Source organism: Nicotiana sylvestris, chromosome 12 (assembly GCF_000393655.2).
Source record: "Nicotiana sylvestris chromosome 12, ASM39365v2, whole genome shotgun sequence".
NCBI lineage: Eukaryota > Viridiplantae > Streptophyta > Magnoliopsida > Solanales > Solanaceae > Nicotiana > Nicotiana sylvestris.
In genome coordinates this window covers 77,942,357-77,965,815 of record NC_091068.1, presented here as the reverse complement: position 1 = coordinate 77,965,815, position 23,459 = coordinate 77,942,357, and the positions used below count along the sequence as shown (strand labels likewise).

General features: G+C 35.6%; 2 protein-coding genes across 6 annotated transcripts; both read left to right on the top strand.

The window, feature by feature from the left end:
* The first annotated feature begins 534 nt into the window (after positions 1 to 534).
* On the top strand, positions 535 to 4,813 carry LOC104218488 (nucleolar protein 56-like). Its single transcript, XM_009768988.2, has 8 exons — positions 535 to 828; positions 1,583 to 1,797; positions 1,930 to 2,087; positions 2,450 to 2,637; positions 2,711 to 2,963; positions 3,168 to 3,316; positions 3,416 to 3,550; positions 4,091 to 4,813. Exons 1-8 carry the CDS (start codon positions 624 to 626, stop codon positions 4,450 to 4,452), a joined length of 1,665 nt encoding a protein of 554 aa, XP_009767290.1. The 5' UTR covers positions 535 to 623; the 3' UTR covers positions 4,453 to 4,813.
* Positions 4,814 to 12,613: 7,800 nt separating this feature from the next.
* LOC104218495 (uncharacterized) lies at positions 12,614 to 22,879 on the top strand. 5 transcript variants are annotated; one of them, XM_009769029.2, is made up of 13 exons: positions 12,689 to 12,802; positions 14,327 to 14,459; positions 16,453 to 16,551; positions 17,102 to 17,299; positions 17,392 to 17,516; positions 17,604 to 17,725; positions 17,810 to 17,892; positions 18,992 to 19,135; positions 20,636 to 20,749; positions 21,676 to 21,858; positions 21,984 to 22,078; positions 22,167 to 22,264; positions 22,575 to 22,879. In XM_009769029.2, exons 3-13 carry the CDS (start codon positions 16,456 to 16,458, stop codon positions 22,664 to 22,666), a joined length of 1,350 nt encoding a protein of 449 aa, XP_009767331.1. In that variant the 5' UTR covers positions 12,689 to 12,802; positions 14,327 to 14,459; positions 16,453 to 16,455; the 3' UTR covers positions 22,667 to 22,879. The 5 variants fall into 5 exon arrangements, with proteins under 5 accessions (XP_009767310.1, XP_009767318.1, XP_009767326.1 ...); XM_009769008.2 differs by lacking the exon at positions 14,327 to 14,459 and having other exon boundaries at positions 12,614 to 12,802; XM_009769016.2 differs by lacking the exon at positions 14,327 to 14,459 and having other exon boundaries at positions 12,658 to 12,802; positions 16,462 to 16,551.
* Positions 22,880 to 23,459: the final 580 nt, after the last annotated feature.

Here is a 23,459-nt window from a genome sequence, read left to right as displayed (position 1 = left end):
TGTAAAAAAATGATTGATAAGAAGAAGAGAGAAGTATGAACGTAAGTTTGAAGATTGAATGAATTTTCATAAAATTGAAACGCCTTTAAATAAGGCAAGTCCGAATGTAAAACGCAGTACAATACTACGTTTTATGTATTGAATTATTGTTATGTCAGTTCATTATTGGTGGGCCAAAAATCAGAGTAAAACGCAGTATCATACTGTGAACAACTTCATAAAATGCAGCATTATACTACGAATTACAAAAAAAGAAAAATTTGATGTAAAACGCAATACGGTACTACGAATTACAAAAAAATAAAAAATAAAGTAAAACGCAGTATGATACTGTATTTTACTTTAACGGACTAATTTCCGTTAACGTAGTTCGCAGTATAATACTACATTTTACTCATTTATGCAATTTTTTTTTTAAGCAGTATAGAAGTAATTTTTGTCCAAAAAAAAAACATCAAAAGCATTTTGGACTCTTTCTTTTTTCCTTATCTAGTCTTTCATTACTATATAAACCTCTTAAAACCCTAGGCCAATCCCTTTCTCTATTCCCCATTCGGAGATAGAAGATAGACAAAACAAGGAGCGCGCCCGAGAGAGAGAAGTGAAGGTTGAGTGGGTTGTACATGGCGTTGTACCTATTGTACGAGTCCGCGTCCGGATACGCTCTGTTCTTGGTACATGGGCTTGACGAAATCGGCCAGAACACTGAGGCAGTTCGGAACTCAGTTACCGATCTCAATCGGTTTGGAAAAATCGTAAAACTTGCTGCTTTTAGTCCATTTGAATCTGCTCTTGATGCTCTTAACCAATGCAATGCTGTCTCTGAAGGTCAAGACCTGTAAATGCTATTGAATTTAATTTTTGGCTGTAAAAAATTAATGTAATCCCTCTTTGGGTGTCTTGCATGTGTAGTTAGCTGTACTACTTTGCTTAAAATAGTCGTCTAGTATTTGTTTTTCAGCACAGATAATAATTGGCTTAAATGAGTATAAGTTAAAGCAATAAGTCTAAAACTAGTTGGGGTAGACTATATGAGCATTTAATATCCCGTTTCATTGTAATATCATGCCTAGGAGAGCGTATTCCTAAGCATTTTATCATAAATTGAGTAGTTTTATGCTGACGGTCAACACAACTCTCATCCTTCCTCCTTTATTGGGTCTTCGCGCCACCATAAGATGCTAAGCTCAAATTTGCTCGAGTGAAAAAAGGGGAAATTGCTGTGATTTGATTGCATCTTGAAGAAAGTAAAAGTTGTCATTTTTATTTTCCTCCAATACTTTAGTTGTGCTCAGGAAATAGATAATTATGCTGCTTTCACTAAGTTACAGATTCTTCTTCATTGTTTCGTTTGTATTAGATAATTTTTCAATGCCTAGAAGCCAAAACACTAGAATATGATGACATGATAGATGAACATAAATGTTTTCTACTAGCTGAGATTCTTTGAATTAGCAGTAGAATACAGGAAATGTAGGTGCAGCAATGTGGGGTCCTGCTGTGCTAGTATTTTTTTATTTACCTTTGTTGATTAAGTTTATTGGCGATTGGGTTTTAATAATTGGCGTGGCTCGTCTCTTAGGGCAAATGACCGATGAGCTAAGGAACTTTTTGGAGCTTACTCTCCCAAAAGTTAAGGAGGGTAAGAAGCCTAAGTTCAGCCTAGGATTGGCAGAGCCTAAGCTCGGGTCACATATTCATGAAGTGACTAAGTTTCCCTGCCAAAGCAATGAGTTTGTCCTTGAACTTTTACGTGGAGTGCGCTTGCATTTTGACAAGTTCATTGAAAACCTAAAGGTTTGTATTGTAGCTTGAATCTTTCTTTGGCTGTTTTCAGTATTTTGCAGTTGGGCAGTGTGTATCTTACAAGTTTAAACATGCTGCGTAGACGGGACTTGTTAATTATTCTTTCCTCTCTTTCTTGTGTAGTCTGGTGACCTGGAGAAAGCCCAACTTGGCCTGAGTCACAGTTACAGCAGAGCAAAGGTTAAGTTCAACGTCAATCGTGTTGACAATATGGTTACTCAAGCTATTGTCCTTCTTGATACTCTTGATAAAGATATAAATACCTTTGCAATGAGAGTCAGGTTAGTTCCCCCTTTGTGTATAGTCTTGTTTTACTTGATACTGTCATCTTCCATAATCTTTTAGGTAATGCATTTCAAATTTTTTGGGGGCATGATTCCGTGGTGTCCATGTGCATGTGTTACTTCTTAGAGACTTGATCTATGCTTGTAATTGTTGTCGTCCCCCTTCTAGTTTATCTCGTGAATTAAATAGATTAAACCACCATCTATGCCTCTGTCCAGTATCCAAACCAATTGCAGTATAGGATATATGTGTGCATGTGTATATGCATGTGTGTAATATTACTTGAAGACCATCTCCCTGCCGATTCCCATTCGTTTTGCATTTGGTTACTGACGTGGTTTTCTGTCAAATGATGCAGAGAATGGTACTCATGGCATTTCCCAGAGTTAGTGAAGATTATCAATGACAATTATCTATATGCTAAAGTTGCAAAATTCGTTGATGACAAATCCCAGTTGTCCGAAGACAAACTTGCAGACTTAACAGAAATAGTTGGAGATGAAGATAAAGCAAAAGAAATTGTAGAAGCTGCCAAAGCATCCATGGGTATGATATCCTTTAGCAAGCCATAGAGAGGATGTTAATACATTTTATTTACTTCTGTCCCTCTAATTTTCAGGCCAGGATTTGTCCCCAGTTGACTTGATTAACGTCAAGTTATTTGCACAGAGAGTAATGGACCTTGTTGAATACAGGAAGAATCTTTATGATTATCTGGTCACTAAGATGCATGACATAGCACCAAATTTGGCTGCTCTGATTGGTGAAGTCGTTGGTGCCCGTTTAATTTCTCATGCTGGTAGTCTCACAAATCTGGCAAAGTGCCCCTCTTCTACCCTTCAGATCCTTGGTGCTGAGAAGGCACTTTTCAGGTAATGAACATTTCTTATAAATGTTTCACGCATCTTATCTTCTTACATATCTGAGATTTTGCCTAGGCCCAATTTCACAAAACTATTAGGTGCGCGTATGTGGCTTTATATATTTCTTGGTTACTTGGCCCATTGCATGAATTACTTCTTTTTAAATCACATCCCAAGTTTCACTTTCACCCTCTTTTTTCTATTTCCCTTCAGAGCCTTGAAAACCAAAGGGAATACACCAAAATATGGTCTCATATTTCATTCTTCCTTCATTGGCCGTGCAACTGCTCGTAACAAGGGTCGGATGGCTCGTTTTCTTGCAAACAAGTGCTCTATTGCTTCTCGTCTTGACTGTTTCTTAGGCAAGTCTCAGTAAGGACGTACAAGTTACGATCATTTGCTTAAAGTTCATTTCCTATGCAATTGTTATTTATCTTAACTTTTGTTTTTTTCATGTGCAGACAAAAGCACTACTGCTTTTGGCGAGAAACTCCGCGAACAAGTTGAGGAGCGACTAGACTTTTATGACAAGGGGGTTGCACCTCGTAAAAACCTAGATGTAATGAAAGCTGCTATTGAAACTGCCGAAGACAAAGGTGTGTACTTTTACTTTGGAGATCGGATTGAGGTAAACTATGAAGTCTGAACATTCTGAAAATGAAACACCACTTCTGTAGGAGTAGAGGGGTAGGACACCCGTCCTTTTTAGGCTATCGGGGAAATGTATGCATGTGTGTTTGTACATTCACGTGTATGTACATATACATGTACAAACTGTATGGTATGTATGTGCATGTACGTATTATAGGATATACAACTAAGAGTATATTACATAGACATGTCATTCAGACTAGAGGTTGTGTTTGAGCCCATGGGATATGCGCTAGAATACCTAGACACTGCACAATTTTCTTAAGTTGCACTGTTTGATAGAAGTTGTGCTGCTGAGATGCTTGTTTGATAAATGGTCCCCAAATTATTATCTGCATGAATGACTTCCAACTGAGTAAAATGCACATATTTCTTGGGTGGACATCACTTTAGCTCCTTTCGCTTAGCATCATCTGCTGGATCTTCATTTTTATTTCTCTAATAAGATGTATTGATCCTTGGTGCTGCTAATTTTTGTGATGCAGACATGGATGTTGATGAGGCAGCTAATGAAGCTTCGACAAAGAAAACCAAGAAAAAGAAATCGAAAGCTGAGATAATGGAAGGTGGACAACCAATGGATGAGGATAAACCATTTGTTGATAGAAATGGTGATGCCTCTGAAGAGCCCAAATCCGAAAAGAAAAAGAAGAAGAAGGAGAAGCGGAAATCAGAACAGGAGCCAGTGCATGAAGAGGATCAAACTGCAGGTAATGGGAATGGTGTGAGTGAGGATGGAACAGCAAAGAAGAAGAAAAAGAAGAGTAAGGAAGGAAATGGAGAGGAACTCCCTGCTGCAAGTGAAGGTAAAAAGAAAAAGAAGTCCAAGGCCCAAGATGATGAATAAATCTGTAAGGTCTTGCGGACCTGATTAAGCCATGGCAGGCTTGATTATTTTCACATCTCCTATTCACCTCCGCAAAATAGTATGTATGCCCCATTTTGGTTCACTCCTAGGTATTTTTTTTTGAGAAACTTTGAGAAACCACTATGTTTTAGTGGTTATTAGCTAGTTATAGCTATCATTTACTATATTACTTCCTATAGCTATGTTTTTAGGTTTTTTAGAGTGTATTCGATGTATTTAAGCTACTGTATTCATTTCTCGGCCTGAAACAGAGTATTACAACTAGACATATTATTGTATTCGAGTGTATTCACGATACGTATTTGTGAATACAGTAATGTAAATAGCGCAATTCATGGTCTATTCAGTTGTTTTTAAACGGAATGTGAACCAATTAACACAATAGACTCCTAATATAGCTCAACAATCACAATTATAAATTTGAATATATAAAATACATAAATTTTATTAATAAAAAAGAACATATGAATACATTGATGCAATATAGCAAGACAGTGAATACAATGAAATATATGAAATACAATGAGATACATTGAAATACAATGAAAACAGAAGACAATGAAATATCTAGAATACAACGAGATACATTGAAATACAACGAAAACAAAAGGTATTAGACTCTGCTTAGCCCCAAACTCCGTCATCTTTGTTCAAGGATAACCCTAATGTCGTCTCGTCTAGAGGGTCGCGATTCTGACTCGAAACTCTCAAATTTAGCGCAAAAACGAAAGAAATTCCTTATTTTCAATAGTAGATTGTCTTCTTTTGTTAGTAATTGCGAATTTGGTAGAGAAAGAAAAGCAGCAATGGAGGTGGTGAAAGAAACGGATGGCGGCGACGACGGGTTCTACCATCAACATTTTCGGAATTTTAGGAACTGAGGAATTGAATTAGGAAGAGAGATTAGTGAAATAGAAGCAAAAAGTGCTGGGTTTTCAATAATCTTTTTCGCCCATCTCTCTTCGTGATTGGGACGTGTGGTTCTCTAATGAGAGAAAAATAATACAAAGAGTATTTTATGTCTTAAGGGTAGGAGGTAACCATAAATAAATATTTAGCTATAAAAATCAAAAGGTAGCTATGGAATATAATTTTTTAAAAGGGTATTTATTTAAAATAAATAAGGTATCAACCTTTGCTATAAGAGGTAAAAATTCATATATTTAAATGGTCAAATATGTTATACAACAACAACATACCCAGGTAATGTGTATGCAGTTACCTCTACCTTGTGAAGGTAGAGAGGTGGTTTCCGATAGACTCTCGGTCCAAAGGAGGCAACAAACAATAAAAACATCAAGGTAATAAGATAACAGAAGCGAACAACACACATATAGAATTGAAAATCTATGAATAAGAAAATAAAAGAATAATAGTAACAAAACTGATAAGATTAAAAGAAACAGATAAAACTCTGAATATTCAAAACATTACACCCAGGCTAAAGGCCTAAGCAAGTTTGTACTAGTTTCTCTTGAAGAACAGTGCAAGAGTGAACACCTTGCAGCCTAGTAATGGATATTCTTCTTTAATCCTAAGAGAAATACCAACCTATTTATCCCAATAATTAATGCAAAAATTAATGGCAAGACGTCTAACCAATTCTACTTTTTCAAGGGATGACTCTTTGAACCGCATAGTTTTTTTAGGTAGAATTTTCAAAAAATTTGGACTTTTTCCGATGATGGATTTCTTAGATAGTTTTCTTGGGGGAGTAAAGTCTAAAAAAAATACAAAGATTTTCCTTTTCTTTTTAGAACTGATAATGGATTGGAAGAACTTGAGTATCAATACTTTTTGACATGTTTTATGCCGAGACTAAGAGTTGTAGCATTTGAACTGATTTATCTTCTTCGTGTTCTATGTGCCTACATGCCTTGAGAATATATGTGGCTTTATTTTGATACTTAGGCTCATCTTTTGACTCCTATGATTACTTCCATGTGTTGAATTACTATGATATTGTGCTTAGTTGTTCAACTTGAGTGTCGGGTTTGAGCCGTCCGGAGTAAATCCTGTGCATTTTGTGATGTAGGTCTTAATTACATTCTGTGGTATCTTGTGTTAGTCTAGAACTTGCCCCATGTGTTAGTCGAAGCGAAATAAGTAAACTTTGTGAGTCTAGGAGATGGTGTAGGCGCTTCTTTGATTGTCCATTGAGCTAGTATGCCACCATAAATAAAATATCCTTAGAGAGCTCATTTGAGCCTATAAACCTTTTCTTTGGCACCCACATTACGAGTCGATTCCCTTTTTGTTCTTAATTAGATCCTTTTGAACTTTTACCTCCGAAAACACTTAAGTCGCTAGAAGAATAAGGTGAGAGTTGACGTAGCTTTTGAGTTGAATCATAGAAAGGCCTAAAGGTGCATATATGTTTTGAAAGATCATTAGTCGAAAAATTTAAATTTGAAGAGTGTTGAAAAAAAAAAAAGAGAAACAAGAAAAAGAAAATCAAAGAAAATACAAAAAATAAAAGAAAAATTTTAAAAATAGAAAATAGACCTCCTATTCGTTTTAACCTCGGCTAGTGAATGCATAGTTGTGATTAAAGAAGAAAGGCCAAATTTTATATGATTTCATGACATTGCTTGAATTGGTGATGAAGAGTGTGTATTGGAAAGTTAAGTGCAGTGTATTAAAGTGCTTAGGAGGGTTAATCACTATACCCAAATATATCCTACCCATCACTTAGCCTACATTATAACCTGGAAAGATCTAATTGATCCTAGACTTCGCAAGCTTATATTAGTAGAGATATACACTATGGGCAAGCCTATGGAACAATTTCGGGATGCACATGAATTTCTTTGAGAGAGTTAGTGAATTCTTTCGATTTGTAAGTCCTTAAATTATACTTGAATGCATATTTGAGTGTGTGGACTAATTTCTCTTTTTGGTTTGTAGTGAGGGTACATGATTTACAAATTAGTGGTTACGTCCGGACATTTTGAGTTGACACAAAAAGTGAATCATAGTAGGGAATGTATTGGAGTCATCTTTTGAGGTTACGATGTTAGAAGAGGACGCACAAATATTTTAAATAGTTTTGGCATGGGTCTAATTTTGAAGAAAGATGTCACTAGTTCTTATGTTGAGTTCTAAGTGTTGGTATAAACCATTGTCATTGGTGTGATGCTTGAGTAATTTTTTTGAAATATGTTTCTTGCCCTTGTGCTTAATTTTGAAAGTTGCTCGAGGACGAGCAAGAGTTTAAGTATGGGTATTGATAAACGGCTAAAAATGCATATTTTTAGTGTACTTTCATCTCATATTTTGTGTAATTGCGGGAGATTACATGCGTTTTTGTAGAATTATGCTTATTACGTACATTTTTATATGTAGGAGCAAGTTGAACGAAAGGTGAACAAAAGAAGTTAATTCGGGACTTAGAGACAAAAGAAGAACTTCGCTTGTTCACTCTCACATTCACACAAGAGTGTGAACGAGCTAGCTGAGGGGAGCTTGAAAAAAAACAGCGGATTAAGGCAAAAAGGCATGGAACTACACGAGAGTCCTAGAAGTAAAGGAAAAAGAAAAAGAGAAGAACTTCGCTCGTTCACTCTCGCGTGCCCCGAAGAGAGTGAGCGAGCGAGCTAACCTAAAAAGGTTGTTCCGAAGTGGGCTTGTATTATTTCACCCAATGCTAACCCTATCCCATATAAATAGTCCTTAAACTCACTTTTAAACGAGGGAATTGAACCTAAGGAGGCAAGAACACGCAAGGAACAAGGCGGAGAATTCCTCTACAAGTTTTTTACTTTCTTCTTCCTATTTCCATTATTGGTTATGAATTTTAGTATTGTAGTTTTACATACTTTTATGAGTAGCTAATTATGTTATCTAGGGTTCTGATGGAATCTTTTGGAGGATGAATTCTTGATACCTTTTGATATAATTGAGTCTTTGATTTGAATTTTTCTAGTGGTTCAACTACGTGCTTATTTTAGTTGATTGAAGAGCTCTTAATTAACAGTGCTTATTTATTATGTATTGATTGAAAAAGAGCATATATTAGGTGGTTGTTGAACAACGTCACTCCTAAGGTATATGAAAGATCAATACAGCGGGTTTAAAAGCGGAATTAGAGATAACGAAGCTTTGACGTGATCATAATGAGTGGTGAAAAAGTGCTAGCTAGCGTAATTCAGGAGAATATAACTAGCACATTATTATAGTTGCTCGGGAGATAATTACGATAAGTCGAGTGCTCACGATCAGTATATAATAATTAGGCGAATTTATAGAAGATGTAGCGGGAAGGATTGCGACAATAGGGGAAATCATCACTCTAGACCTCCTTAATCTTGTCTCCAACCCTTAGTAACTTTAGTTATTAATTTATTACTTTAATTTGTTAGTTAATTAGTTAAACATAAGAATCTTAATATTTCTAACTTAGAAATTGTTCAAGCTTGTCTTCTTAGTGATAGTGAACAATTGTAGCTAAACCTTAATTCTATGTGAGATTCAACTCCGGACTCTTAGAGCGGATTATATTTGCAGCGACCACTTATCCTTTTTAGGACTAGAGTTGGACGTGATCAATTTTCTTCTTTCTCTCTTTGAAATCAACCCTCTTTCTACACTGATCCTACAAGATTTTTTCTTCTAAAGCTCATAATTTTCTTTAACAATGGCAAAGAAAGGGATTAATTTTGCCATGGCTGGAGCTTGGAGCTTTTCTGGGCTTTCCATTTTCTTGTTGGCATTTCGATGGCGAGCTAGCAGTAGATGAATATTAATTATTTGGCTCGATTGTTCGAATTGAAATTGTAATTCAATAAAATTTGAGGGTGTTTGACTCTCCACCATTGACATCCATTAAAAAGCTTTGAAACTTTGAATTCGTATTCAAATTTTTAAAAAATATTTTTTATTTGAATTGAGTGTTATTGCAAACGATTAGGAATATTCTATTGAGTTTATATCTCGATTTTAAGGGTATTTGGTGAATATTAGATTTGATTTTGGTTGAATTTTCAAATTGATATTCGAAGAAGAAGAATAACACATGACATACAATATACATATAGAATTGTATTAAAGTTGTACAATAGTTGTATGAAATTAAACTGTATTTGGTTGTATTTTTTTTGAATGATGTGTGAAAGTTGGAAATTAGTTGTATACTGTATGAGTCATTGTATGAAATTTATATTTAAGTTATAAATACTATATTTTTACATAAAGTTGTTGATACATATCAAAATTTTATTAAGAGAGGAAGTTTTGATTGAAATTTCAGAGAGGAAGAAGAACACACCACATACAAAATATATATATATAAAAGACATATAGTATAAATTTGTATGAAAATTATATTTAAGTTATATAATGTTGTAGTTGTATTTAATTGGATAAGAACGATGATGTATGAAAGTTGCAGATAAGTTGTAAATAAGTTGTATACTGTATAATTAGTTGTATGGAATTTATTTTTAGTATGTATGTTATTGTTATATCAAATCTATATTAAATTTGTACGAAATTTATTTTAATTTGTATGTTGTTGTACCATACATTGTTCTTTTCTTACTCAATTTGTTAAAGAAAGAAAAGCAGAGAATGAATTCTAAATTGACTTGTGTGCACTAATTCATATTTGTTTAAACTGAAAACTTGATATTGTAGCAGCAATAGTGACTGACAATGGTAATCCATAAGTAACTGATTTGATTGCACATGCTAAATTAACTATTAGCATAATGTTTATTTTTTTTTTTGTAATTTTTTTGGAGTTGCGCTACAATATGCTGCTTAGAACTTGTTATTTCGATTCTTGATGATGAGAAGTTGAAAACGATGGAAGTGATGATCTGCCGTTGTCATAACTTAATAAAGAACTGAATTGGTTTCTATTTAGGAGGGAGGCGGCAAACAGAGAGAAGAGTTGCGGGATTATGTCTTAAAATAGGTAATGCACAACTAGACGGATTCTCATTGAAAGAGGATTAGAGAGAAAATAGGAAAATGATATAACTAAATCCCCTAATTTAAGGCACTAATAATAACTTGTATATAATTTGTAAGTAATCATTATTTAGGGCGGGTAATATACAAAATTAGGACAATCTTGGTAAATAAGTTCAAATATTATATACACAAACAACAAACAACAACAACGACCTAGTAAAGTCCCACAAAATGGGGTCGGGGGGAGGGGAGAGGTAGTGTGTACGTAGACCTTACCCTTACCCCAATAGGGCAGAGATGCTATTTCCTATAGACCTTCGGCTCAGGCCGTTCAAATATTATATAGGAAAGAAAAAATCCCTTTAATTAATAAGGGAAAGATATTTTTTTGTGTTATTGTTAATAACACAGATTTTAAAAGCTCCAAAGAAATTTTATTTATACAAAGCCCCCTACTCTTCCTCCTCCTCCTCCTTTTCTTTCCCTATCTTCCCCTTTTCCTCCCCTAAACAATCTCGAGAGATGTTAAATATCTCTCATATCTCTCTAGATATTTAAACATCCTAAACTATATTTTAAAATATTCTTACGAGACATCTTTAGAAATATTTGTGTTGAATCTTCACTTTATTAAATCCCACCACTATCTTTCTCTTGCATTAAGATTGATAATTGGGTACCAAATATAGCACTTATTGATAGCATGATAAGTGGTCCCAAAATATCTGGGGAGGACATCATCAAGATCTCCTCCTTTTTCATCAATAAAAAATGGAACCTAGGCAACCTTTTATTCCACATCCATGAGGCCTCATCCATTTTTATTCCACATCCATGAGGCCTCATCCATACTATCAACAACTCTTTCATCCATGTTAATAGCGAGAATGATGACAACCCCATATGGAGCTTTACCACTAGTATTCTATTCTCTTCAAAGTCAGCCTACTCATTTCGTAGCTCCTAAGGGAGCACCCCACAGCCCAAGATACCTCCTTCACATGGATTTAGAAACTAGATGTCCCAAATAGAGTGACTCCTAGTTCACTCTATACTGCCTACCAACAAATGTCTCCATAACATATGGCTCCATTTAAACCTTTCTTGCACTTTCTGCAATGATCCCGAGGAATTCATACATCACATATGAATGCACCAACACCAAAGCTTTCGGGTCTAACTTTTGCCAGTGTTCCCCTAATCAAGAACTAGATCAATTCTTCCATCTTAATCCAACCTCTTAGAATGATATTTGGTCTAAGCTTAAAAATATGGCTTTCAATGACAACATCCAGTGGAAGTTCCTCATTCCCTTTTGCTTTTGGAACTTCTGGCTAACTAGGAATAACAATTTGTTCAATAATAAAAAAACCCACGTAACAATCCAAAATGTCATTGCCAGGGCTATGGAATACCACCATGTGGCCAGAAACAAATCGCAAAGGCAGTGAACTACCATCCAGGTTAAGTGGGAACCCTCTAACATAGGTACTTACAAACTAAATACTGACTCTTCCTCCTTTGGGAACCCAAGGACATGGGATATGGGAAGTGTAATCAAGAACCATTCAGACAACTAGGTTATTGGTTTCATGAAAGGCTTTCCTAACATCACTAACAACCTCGAAGAATTAAGCGCTTTATTCCAAGGCCTTAGATTAGCAGTAAAACACAATCTAACTCCTTTGACCAATAACACTGATTCAATGGAAGTTATTAAAATATTAAATGCTTATCATTTGCCTTACAATCCTATTATCTCTAAATACAGGTCTTTGATGGATCGACTGGGGAACCCAGATCAGCCATAACTTCAGGGAGCATAACCAGGTGACCGACCTTCTAGCTAAAGAGGGAGCAAAATGAAGCTTTTGACAAGACATGGATTTTGATAGTTATTCCGGTGTTTGCTAACGATGCAATATGGTCAGACATCTTGGGAACTACATTTAGTAGGAAAACTATGCTATAATATTAATGACACTCTAACTAATAATGTTGGCCACTTGGACAGCCCTACAAACACGTTTGCTATGTTATTATTATTTAATTAAGTATTTGGTTTACCAAAAAAATGACAAAAAAAAAATGAAGAAGTGAGTCACTTATAATTGTTGAAGTTTTAATATCTACTAATAAGTTTTTAATAATTATAGTTCAAATCCAAATTTTTTAATTATCCCCTAATTACCAAAACTTGGTCAAAATCTTTTATTTTATTCAAGACTTAGGGATCATTGTGCCCCATTCTTCTCGAGTCTCTATCACTTTCAACTCTTTGAACTGAAACAAACTTTATATAGAAAAAATCAGGAGAAGAGTTTAGAGTTCCCTCCGGAAACATCTAGAGAATCCTCAAGGCTCGACGTCAATGGCGAGGGTTCCAGGCAAGCACACTCGCGATCAATTTCAGGTATTCTCTCTCTCTCTCTCTCTCGTTGTATTATTTATTTATTTATAAACTGAAACTGCCTTCTACTATTTCATACCGCTATCTTACTCCTATAGCGGAGCTTATTAAAATGGAAATTAAATTCTGAATTCCGGGTTTTATTGATGGTTGAAGCTTTGTTCCACATGGTTTCGCTCTTGGATTTTAAGTCTGCAAATTTTTTTACTGAACTCTTGCTGAAACTAGAAGTAGTTATGTGTGTACTACTAAACAAAACTCAGGGAATAAATATTGTTTGTCAACTCTGTTTTTATTGGCGAGTAGAGAGTTTAATTTCTGGGATTTGTTTGGTAGAAAAACAAAAATGCACTAAGAAAGATTGTTTTATGACCGAGAAATCTGTTTGGGGCTAGCCCTTAGGGCCAACCACTGCATTCAAAACTTGGATAAGGGGACCGACTCTCTTTTCTTCTCCCCTTAAATACCAGGCTTAGTTTCCATGTAGCAAGGCTCGAACCTGTGACCTGTCACAAGTCCCTCAACCTTTGCCGCTTGAACTAAGCTTGGAGAGCGATGCACCAAGAAAGATTATTTCTTAGACAAAACTATAGAAGGATGTCATTGGCCCGCAAAAGACTAATAGACTATAGTGGTAGCAATAGTTAAGGCAAGCACGGACGGTAGCTGAAACATTTACATCTGCTACAGAAAACTGGGGTTGGTTCTGTATAAGGGTATGATTGTTGCTTTTCTTTGGTGGTCGAGGGTGGGGTGCGGTTAGTGGCATAAAGAAAGAGATGGGGGTGAGGGAGCCATTATGCATTTTAGAGGTGGTTTTGCCCATGCCTCAAGCTGTGAAAGACTACACCTTATTGTGTCTTTTGGAGTAAAAGAAATGGACAGAAACTTAGGGGTGTGTTTATGATGATGGATGTTTTTTTTTTCTGAAAATGTTTTCTGGAAAAAGACTTAGTTTCTGGAGAATGTTTTTCCTGGAAAACGTTTTCGATGCTGATCGGAGGTGTTCTGAAAAAAAAAAACATTTATTAAAAATTAATAATAATATTAGCAAACCGGATAGTGTTTTGAGAAAAAACTTTAGTATTAAAGCTTGATCAAATTGGTTAAACATAAATTAGTGCGATGAAGTTAATAGTTGAGATAATTGGAAAGGAAAATGACTTCCCCCAAATTGAGGGAAGTCATTTTCTCCATTTTGGTAGAAACCAATTACCAGAAAATAAGTTTTTTTCTAAAAATATTTTCCGTCATACCAAATTAACCTGAGATGGAGACGGGAGTCATATGATTGTGTAAAGAGTTCTCTTTTATCTAATTTGTATTTGGTGTGCAAGCATGAAACTCTTGCTTGTGTAGTCTGATTCCTTTTTGGTTAGGCTTGAGGCAGAATAGTTATGTCTACTCTTGTAAATATGACACCTGATATTTTTCATGTATAGATTGATTTATCACAAAAGAATGTCATGTCAAATATTTATGTATGTATCGATTTATCACAAAAATATGTTATGTCAATATTCTCAGTGATGCTGTGAAGGATAGAGCAGGTAGGATCAAATTATAATAGAAGCTGGCAGAAGCAAACACATTAATTCAAATACCTGTATTATGACAATTTTATGTGACCCTTAGTAGTACCATTCACAGTTCGGACGCGGTGAGATTTCTCTTCCTGTCTGTGACGTTATATAATGAGTGATTTCAAGTTCATTCTTCTAAATTAGAAAATGTATCTAGAAGCTCTTTTATTTACTTCTCAATTTTAGGTTGTATTTTTGAATTGACTTGATTTACCATCCAAGAGAAATTCCTTGTGAAAATGCAGCAAACTAAGCAGTGAGAAGAATTTGGGTTTTTACTCTATCCTGAAGTACCTCAAGTCACGTTTCATGTATCATGTGTACATACTTTGTCTGTTCTGCTGGGGGTGATCATAGTTGAAGCTAGCAAAAAAGATTTTAACTGGCAATACAGTTTATTAAACATGCTCTGGTTAGCTGACAATCAAATTTTAGTTTTGCCCTTTCTCTTAAGGTTTTTTTTTTGGTTGACACACATCCCAAACAGAGGCGGATCTACATAGAGCCGAGGGGGTGCGCCGCCACCCGCAGACCTCGGTCGGAACTCTGTGTATATATCTATAAGTGTAGAGGAAATATTGTACATATAATAAAATGGCACCCTAATGAACAAAACAGCCACTGGGTGCCAATGGCGAAGGCCTGAAAATAACTCCCTAGAAGCGAGAGTTCGAGACCAGTGCAACCATATAGTTTTTGGAACTTTTATTAGTACTATTGGACAATTATTGTGAGGTGTACAAACAGTTCACTTGTTTTCTTTTTTATTTATTCTTTGTTTTACTTTATTAATACTTTTTGACTTATTAAATATTGTTTGACTTTTCTATTTCTATTGTGCTTTCTTTTGAATACATTAAAATAACAAAAGCTCCCTTATTTCCCCAAAAAATTTTCCCACCCAAAACCCTTCTATGCTACGGTGCTGCTGTCCCAAACTTGGGGACTCTTGGATTTTCACCTTTTCAGTCCGTCACTCACCGGCAGCCGGCCACCACCATTTGGCGTCCACTTTTCCATCGCACCTCACCTTGTTGCTGCACCACTGCTTTGTAATTTGACTGCATATCTCTCTTATTTTGATTTTTATTTTTTTTTAATTTTATGTTGGGTTTCTCTGAAAATAAAATATTTTTGGTGGTATTGTTAATATTTAATAGTATAGACTTACAGGTTACTATACCCCTTTGACCCTTTCATTTTCTCCCTTGTTTTCCTTTTATTCAATTCAGATTTAAATTTTTTCTCTGTTCCGATTATACTTTATTGTGTTATTGTGCATATTGTTCTCTTGAATCTCTGATTGTATTAGCTTTTGTATGATTTTTGAAAAGGTAAGTAATTACTATCATTGACCGTTTTCAAACTATGAAAACTCGTCGAGGACAATTGTAAATGAATGATGTATATGTGTGTTTTTGTTTATTCAAGGATGAAAGAATTATGTATGTCTTAAATATTAGTTGTAGTGACCAACTGATTATGGTAGTATTTTGTTAACTGGAAGATATTTCCAGGTGTCAAAGATGAAAGAAGTGGTTGTCTTTTTGTACTTTTCTTGTAGAAGAAATTTTATGATATTGGTATTACTGCTGAAAATTTTATGATGTACGTTGTACGCTAAGTTATAAATTTTTTTCATTCGATATATTTATCTATATAAATTGAAAAGATGGATAGCTCGAACTGAAGCACAAAGTTGATCAAACCGACTAAATATTTTTCCCATTTGGACCGTATAAATTATAATACGTCTACGTATAAAATAATATGGCACCCGGAACCTTCTAATCCTAGATCCGCCTCTGATCCTAAACCTTTCAGGTGCATCTCAATATCTAGACGTCTACCTCTCTGAGTTAACTAATGTTCATGTGTGTTTCAAAGGGGTTTTAATCGTCTGCTCTGCATTTGATTCTTTATCTTCCACCCACACGTGCACACATGCTAGTCTCTTACTTTTTTTTTTTTTTCAAATGTTTCATGTGAGTGACCTGTTTGTAATTTTAGGGATTCATTTGCTCGATATTATCTGGTTTGTGGTTTTACTGGCATTATCTGGCTGACCAGGACATGCAGGGGCTCTTGAATAACTTACAGGATTGGGAACTATCATTGAAGGATAAAGACAAAAAGATGAAATCGCAGGCTCGTGGCAAAGAGAAGTTGGTAATCACTTATTTCAAAACCTACCTCTTGATATGTACTGGTAACGTGTATTTTTAAATGATGCTTTAATTAATTGGAATTATGCAGTGGTGATTCACTTTTTTTTGGTGTGTGACACGTCATTTTATCTTCCCCTATGTTCTGAGTCAATTTTCATCTGTTTGTGTGTGGCACTTCTAGGGGATCTTTGAGTGATATGTGTAATCCTCTTTAGAGGTGCACCTTTTGTTTGTGATTCTGATTCTGATATCTGCTGTTTTAAATTGTTTAACTTTGTTTAGTACATTTTTTTAGGTTTTTCTGTCAATAACTAGAATAATTGTGGACATCGCATTGATTCAAGTGTCTGCAGCCGTTTATACCTTTCTCAGTCATTTGGCTAAGATCAAAATATGTTTCTGCACACTCTGCCTTTGGTTTCCTTTGAAGAGGTTACATCATGCGTGCATCATCCATGAGGATTGTGGCGCTGTGGGTTGTTTGTAAATGATTTTGTCTATGTTGACTTCTCAATCCTAAACGTTCTTTCTTTCTCCTAATTACCTTACAGAGAGAAGACTGGAGCCATACTAGTGAACTTCCTACTGGTCCTCAAGTTAATGGGACACAACGAGTTGGCAAATCTACCTTGATCTCAGGTGCTGCTGGTCCATATGATTATTCTAAAAAGTACAATCCAACTAGCCATCTATCAAGTGAAATGTTGTCAGAAGAGAGTAACATTGACGCCAATTCAGAGAAAGAGCTGGTATTATTTGATCCTTAAAATTTATTCTCCTTTTTTTGGGGAATGAAAGCTTGGCCATTATAGCTGGTGCTCTGCCTTTTATCTATTCCCAGGGTAATGAGTTCTTTAAGCAGAAAAAGTTCAAGGAAGCTATTGATTGCTATTCTAGAAGCATCGCACTTTCACCAACTGCAGTAGCTTATGCCAATAGAGCAATGGCTTATCTTAAACTCAAAAGGCAAGTTTAATGCACTTCATTGTTCTTTTAGTTAAAGTATAGTTAAGACTTGAAAAATTGGTATCAGTCTTATCTCCTTGTATTTAGGTTTCAAGAGGCAGAGAACGACTGCACAGAGGCCTTGAATCTGGATGATCGCTACATTAAAGCATATTCTCGCCGTTCAACTGCTAGGAAAGAACTTGGAAAATTGAAAGAATCAATTGAAGGTATACTTTAACCTAAATTTAAGCATAAGGGGTACTGTCATATTCAGGTTTCCATATTTGTCTAATTCAACGGTGGCAGCACAGATGCTGAATTTGCCTCGAGGTTGGAGCCACAGAACCAAGAAATCAAGAAGCAGTATGGAGAAGTTAAGGCTCTGTATGAGAAGGTGATCACTCTACTTAGCCTAGATGCGATCTTTTTTTTTTCTTCTTAAATTTTTTTGCATTTGTAATAATCTACAATGATTTCTTTCTTGGAGATACTTTGATGCATGTCTGCTAGGACCGTGTGATGGTCCTAGTCCCTTGTAGGCTACAACAACAACAACAATATACCCAGTATTATCCCACACCGTGGGGTCTGGGGAGGGTAGTGTGTACGCAGACTTTACCCCTAGGTCCCGTACCTTGTGAGGATAGAGAGATTGTTTCCAATAGACCTTTGAAGGGTCTTACACAGTGTTGTCAAAGGCGCGCTTAAGCCCTGAAGCGAGGCTCAAAACATGTTGAGCGCTTTGCCTCGCTTTGCCTCGCTTTGTGGGTACTTTAGTATCACATCAAGGCTCTAAGACATACTTTTCCTTGCCAATAAGTATAATCCTGAAAAGGCGACATTAAACAATTGATATTTCGCTTTATCGTAATTTTTTTTCAATTTCTTTGTTCCCATATTTGTTATTCATGCTTATAATTATTAGTCTTGGATTACATATACATACCTTTACTTTCTCCAGTTGCGCTTTTTTTCATTAAAACCCACGCTTTAGTTGCGCTTTGCGCTTAAAGCCCCCATGGACTTTAGAGCTTTTTTGCGCTTTTCGCCTTTGATAACACTGGTCTTACACAATATTTTCCTTGATGAAATGAGGAATAGGGACTGGTGGTAAAACTGAAGTCACAGCTATACCATTCTTTTACAATCACTTCACCTTTTGAAGTATTATAATTCCAGTTTACCAGCCAAAATGTCTGCTTCATGTAGGCTTATCATGGATGGTAATCTGGTTAATGGGAAATAGCGCTGTTTGTGCACATATAATGTGGGAGGAAATAGTGCAAGCTAACTGATAAAGCTCTGTTTGCATGCACTGTAGATCTATTGTTTATTTTTCCTTGATTGCACCATGATACTTTAGTGTGGAGCATCATCTCTTGCTAGATCTCTTGTTCCCTTTCAGAGGCTGTATAATTTGTTTTGACATTGTGTTTGTTTCTTTTATGCATTGATCGCGGATTATTTAGTAATCAATTTAATCAACCTTGTAGGAGATTCTTAAAAGAGTATCAGGAGCAACAGGAGTTTCTGCACAAGGGGCTCAAAACACTGGAAAGACAAATAAAACTGGCCCTGTGATCCAATCTGTAGGTAGTTCTCAAAAGGTGGCTGAAGTTCGGAAAATTCCTGCCAAGGTTGTCATTCTAAACTGTTGCATTTAATTTTCTTTTCCATTTTGACTCTGTAAAGTTCACACCTGTGATTATATTTAACGCTAAGAGGAAAAGAATTTGGATAAACAGAATACTCTTTAAGTTTTTTGAATGATTAGATGCATATAATTAACAATTCCTGGGGCATCAGTGGGAATTATTGGATTTTGATAGCATGATAGCATTAAGTATCTGAATGCAAAAGCATGAACCAATTCACTGTTATCTTGTAATAGTTTCTTAACAAATTATTGATTTTACTAGTTATTTAATGGTATTCAAGCACTCTTTTCAATAAGAGAAAATAACACTCAAGCACTTAGCATACTAAAGTTAAACTGATGTGGGGAGACGTGAAAGATTTAGAGGAATGAGGATCGTAAGAAACTTTTATATGATGATTGGAGTTCATGCATATTTCCAATTATCCTTGATAGAATTGTGATTGGGTTATAAAATTTGTGCAATTTTTCCTAATATAAACAATAACCTGAAATGTTTTTCTCACAGAGTGATTCATTATCAGGTTCTAAAAGTATGATTAACTATAATAGATTGTTAACATGTAAAATAATCCCCTGTTTCAATCTTTTATCTTCTATCTTAGATAATGGTACTCAAGTTAGATGTCAAATTTCGTTGTAAAATAAGTAGGTCTTTGGTGGGGATAAAGTTTACTCTTTGGAGAATTTGAACTTTCTCTAATATAATTTAGGTTGTGCGGCTCTATCCTTATGGCAGAACATTGAGAAGTTATTGAAGCATGTAGGGAGAATTTTCTCTTTTTAAAAGTAGACACCATTTTTGGACAGTCTAATAAGTAATAGGACAATTAAGTTGGGACAGATGGAATATCAATTATAAGACTGTTCAATTATATCTTTAGAGCTATTCATTTTTGCCTATTACTTTTTGAGATTCATCACTACCATGACTATGTAAAATACATAGTAAACTAGTTGTCGTTGAGGGCTAACAGACCCCCCGAGCTAAAGACATAGCCACATGAGCTAAATTGTTTGCAACTATAGGAATTGTCACTAAAATGGAAAAAAAAATCTTTGAAGCATTCTACTAAGGCCCAAAAGACCCAAAAATTTTACGAATATCATTTTGCTCTCATGTTCCTTTTAATGAATAAAGATATGGCGCTAATATATAAATATTATGTTAAATCAAACAGAAACAGCTGAGTTGTAAAAATGAGGTTCATGTGTTAATTTGAAGATTCCCGGCCTGTAGTGTATTTTTGTCCTATCTGAATAAGTAAGAGTGGAAGCATGTGAAAGTGACATGGTATTCTGCATCTCAATATGTGGGTTATATCTTTAATGTAATCTCAACATGCAATTTGACTTCTTAAATGATGTTAACAGTAGATTGATTATCGGGTCACTAATATATTTTATGATGTGGTGAAAATTAAGTCAAATACTAGTGTTCGCCAATCCACAATGCCTTGACATCCAAATTCTGTGCCAGGAAAGTAGTAGAGATGTTCCTGGGACTGCTATGGAAGTTGAAGATACTCATATGCAGATTAATAGCAAAGGTTCAGATGCTTCTGCCACCGTTCCCACCCTGAATCCTGCAAAGGTTTTACTCCTGGATTTAGTTGTTTCTACTATTCCTTTCTGTGCTTTTTTGTGGGTGGAACATAGGGAGGCTGTTTTGAGATTTATCCAATTTGTGTTGAATATTTCGAACAAACCCTCCCCCCCCCCCCACCTCTCTTCCCCAAACCCTTTCCCCCTGGCACGAAAATATAATTACAAGGTTCTAGTTCATATAAGCATGCATAATGTTATGTGTCCAAAGGTTTATTAAGAGTATATATATAGTGTTATTTGTCAAAAACTTTGTGGTCATGCCTCATAGCCTTTTCACCGTGGTATTCATAATCCAGGTTTCATGGTGTCAACGACTAAACCAATATCATTTCTTCTTTTCTTTTACAATGAATAAGTCAAATCATTATCAATTACGATCACCAACATAAGATTAATTTGTAGTCAGATGCTTGTTCAGTTTGTTTTCCCATGCATAAAGCTATCTCCACTTGCTAGCTTATGCACTTTTCTTCTCAAGAAACATCTACCACATTCAGAACAGGCCATGTATATTCAGCAACCTAAGTATGCACAATCATAACACTCGTCATAGGGAATTTGTCGAAAGTATTTGGCGGGGCTATATAATAGTAGTTCTACTATTTTGCAAACTAACGTTAAGATCATATTAAGGTTTCATCTCGCTTATGTTTTCTGAAAGGCCCTTGAGTATTTTATGTTTTAAGTAAGAATTCAAGAATAATATTCCTTACTGAAGTTTCACATATGGTGTAACTTTGAATGTTAGTACCTCCAAGTGTCTGAATTTATTTATGACTATCTGAAAGTATTTTAATGACCATCTGTACTTCATTTACATGCAATATCACACTATTATTCTGTCTTTGTTGTTATGCTAATATTCTTATCATGCACATAACCCTGGTGTCACTTATCACTTATTTTTTGCAGAGACCTCACAAAAATAGCAAGCAAGAACTCAAGGAATCTGTCCAAGAGCTTGCTGCTCGAGCAGCTAGTCTTGCCAAGGCCGAAGCTGCAAAAAATATTGCACCACCAAATTCAGCGTATCAGTTTGAGGTTTCTTGGCGAGGACTTTCTGGTGATCGTGATCTGCAAACTCATTTATTGAAGGTATAACTTACTGTCTCGTCTTCTTTTATTCTTTGTATTTGTTGGTCAAATCTGTGTTAAAACAGTCAGACGACTTTTCCATTTCTCACCTGTTTCAGTAATCTAGACCTGCTTTCTCTGTTCAGGTCACTTCACCTTCAATGTTACCCCAAATATTTAAAAATGCCTTGTCTGCTCCGATGCTCATGGACATTGTAAGATGCGTTGCCACATTTTCCATGTAAGTATGGGGTACATTTAGGTGGAATCTTCAAGTAGAGTTTGCAGATAGTTAATCTTGACATGTTTGCTCTCCTTCTATTCACCAGTGAAGATATGGATTTAGCAATTAGATACCTGGAAAATCTTACAAAGGTCCCAAGGTTCGACATGATCATCATGTGCCTTTCATCCACTGATAAAGCTGGTATATCTCGAGTATATATGGTTTGCATTTTTATTTCGTGTAATTACATGTTATACTTTGTACTGATGTAAGCAATAAAGCCCTTGCATAACAATGATCCACATCATTCCACTACTTAATGAAGAGATGAAGTGTAGCAGTGTGAGACACATGCTACGGAACATCATCATGGAACATTATTTTCCTGCATAATTCACTTATCTTCATGAATTCCTCTTTATATCTTCTTGGGCTAGATGAGAGTACCCGGTGCATTGAATTTAAGTTGCGTATTACAATTTAGTTTTACTTATTTCTGCATGTTAAACAGAACTTGTCAAGATATGGGATGAGGTTTTCTGTAAGGGAGCCGAGGAGCACTCTGCAACCCTCGGTGCACTTCGCTTGAAATATGGCCTATAATAATGATGGAGTTCACGCTGGTGCAGTTAATGTGAAAAACTGACATTCTTGTATTATTTCAGATCTTTGTAATTGTCAAAGCGAATGTGACTAATGTGTACATGGATATAGTTTTTGTTGAGATGGGAGCTTTCTTGTCGAAATTCTGGGTCAGTATCCTTAAGATGTTTGAAGACTTGTGACAGGGAAAATTTGATGTTTCCATCTGTGTCGTATTGTTGTGTCCTTGGAGGACATTAACATCGTTTCACTAGAGCTGAGATGGCTAATTTTAAAGATGGTCCTGAAAGAAGCTTTCACGAGCGAGATTATAAGCAGGAAATCATATGAACTCACATTTAGCGGTAGAGTAATGTATCTGCGCTTGCGTGATAAGTATTTCACTTTCAGTCGTAGCTGTAGTTACGGCTCCAGAAGAGAAAAAGAATAAGGAAAGAAATAAAGAAAGCTACATTGACCTGACTCTTGAGGCAATGCTTAGAGTTCTAAAATTCTCAAGCAAATCTGTTGATTCATGTTGTGAGTTGTCAATGGTGGATGGCTCAGCCTATGGCCTACGAGCAGGACAATTTCTAAAATCTTGGAATAACACTCATCTAAGCTTTAATCTGTTACAAAATTAAAACCTTAATTTTGGTGATGGCAGAAAGATTCCCAATGAGGTTGGGATTGAAAGAGACGGTATCAAATTTTTCATCCCAATCTGGGCTGAAAGTCAGACAAGATATGAGCTGAAGACGCAAGAAAACGAACAATGTTTTGAAATAGAGAGAGATTTGAACAATCAACTGGG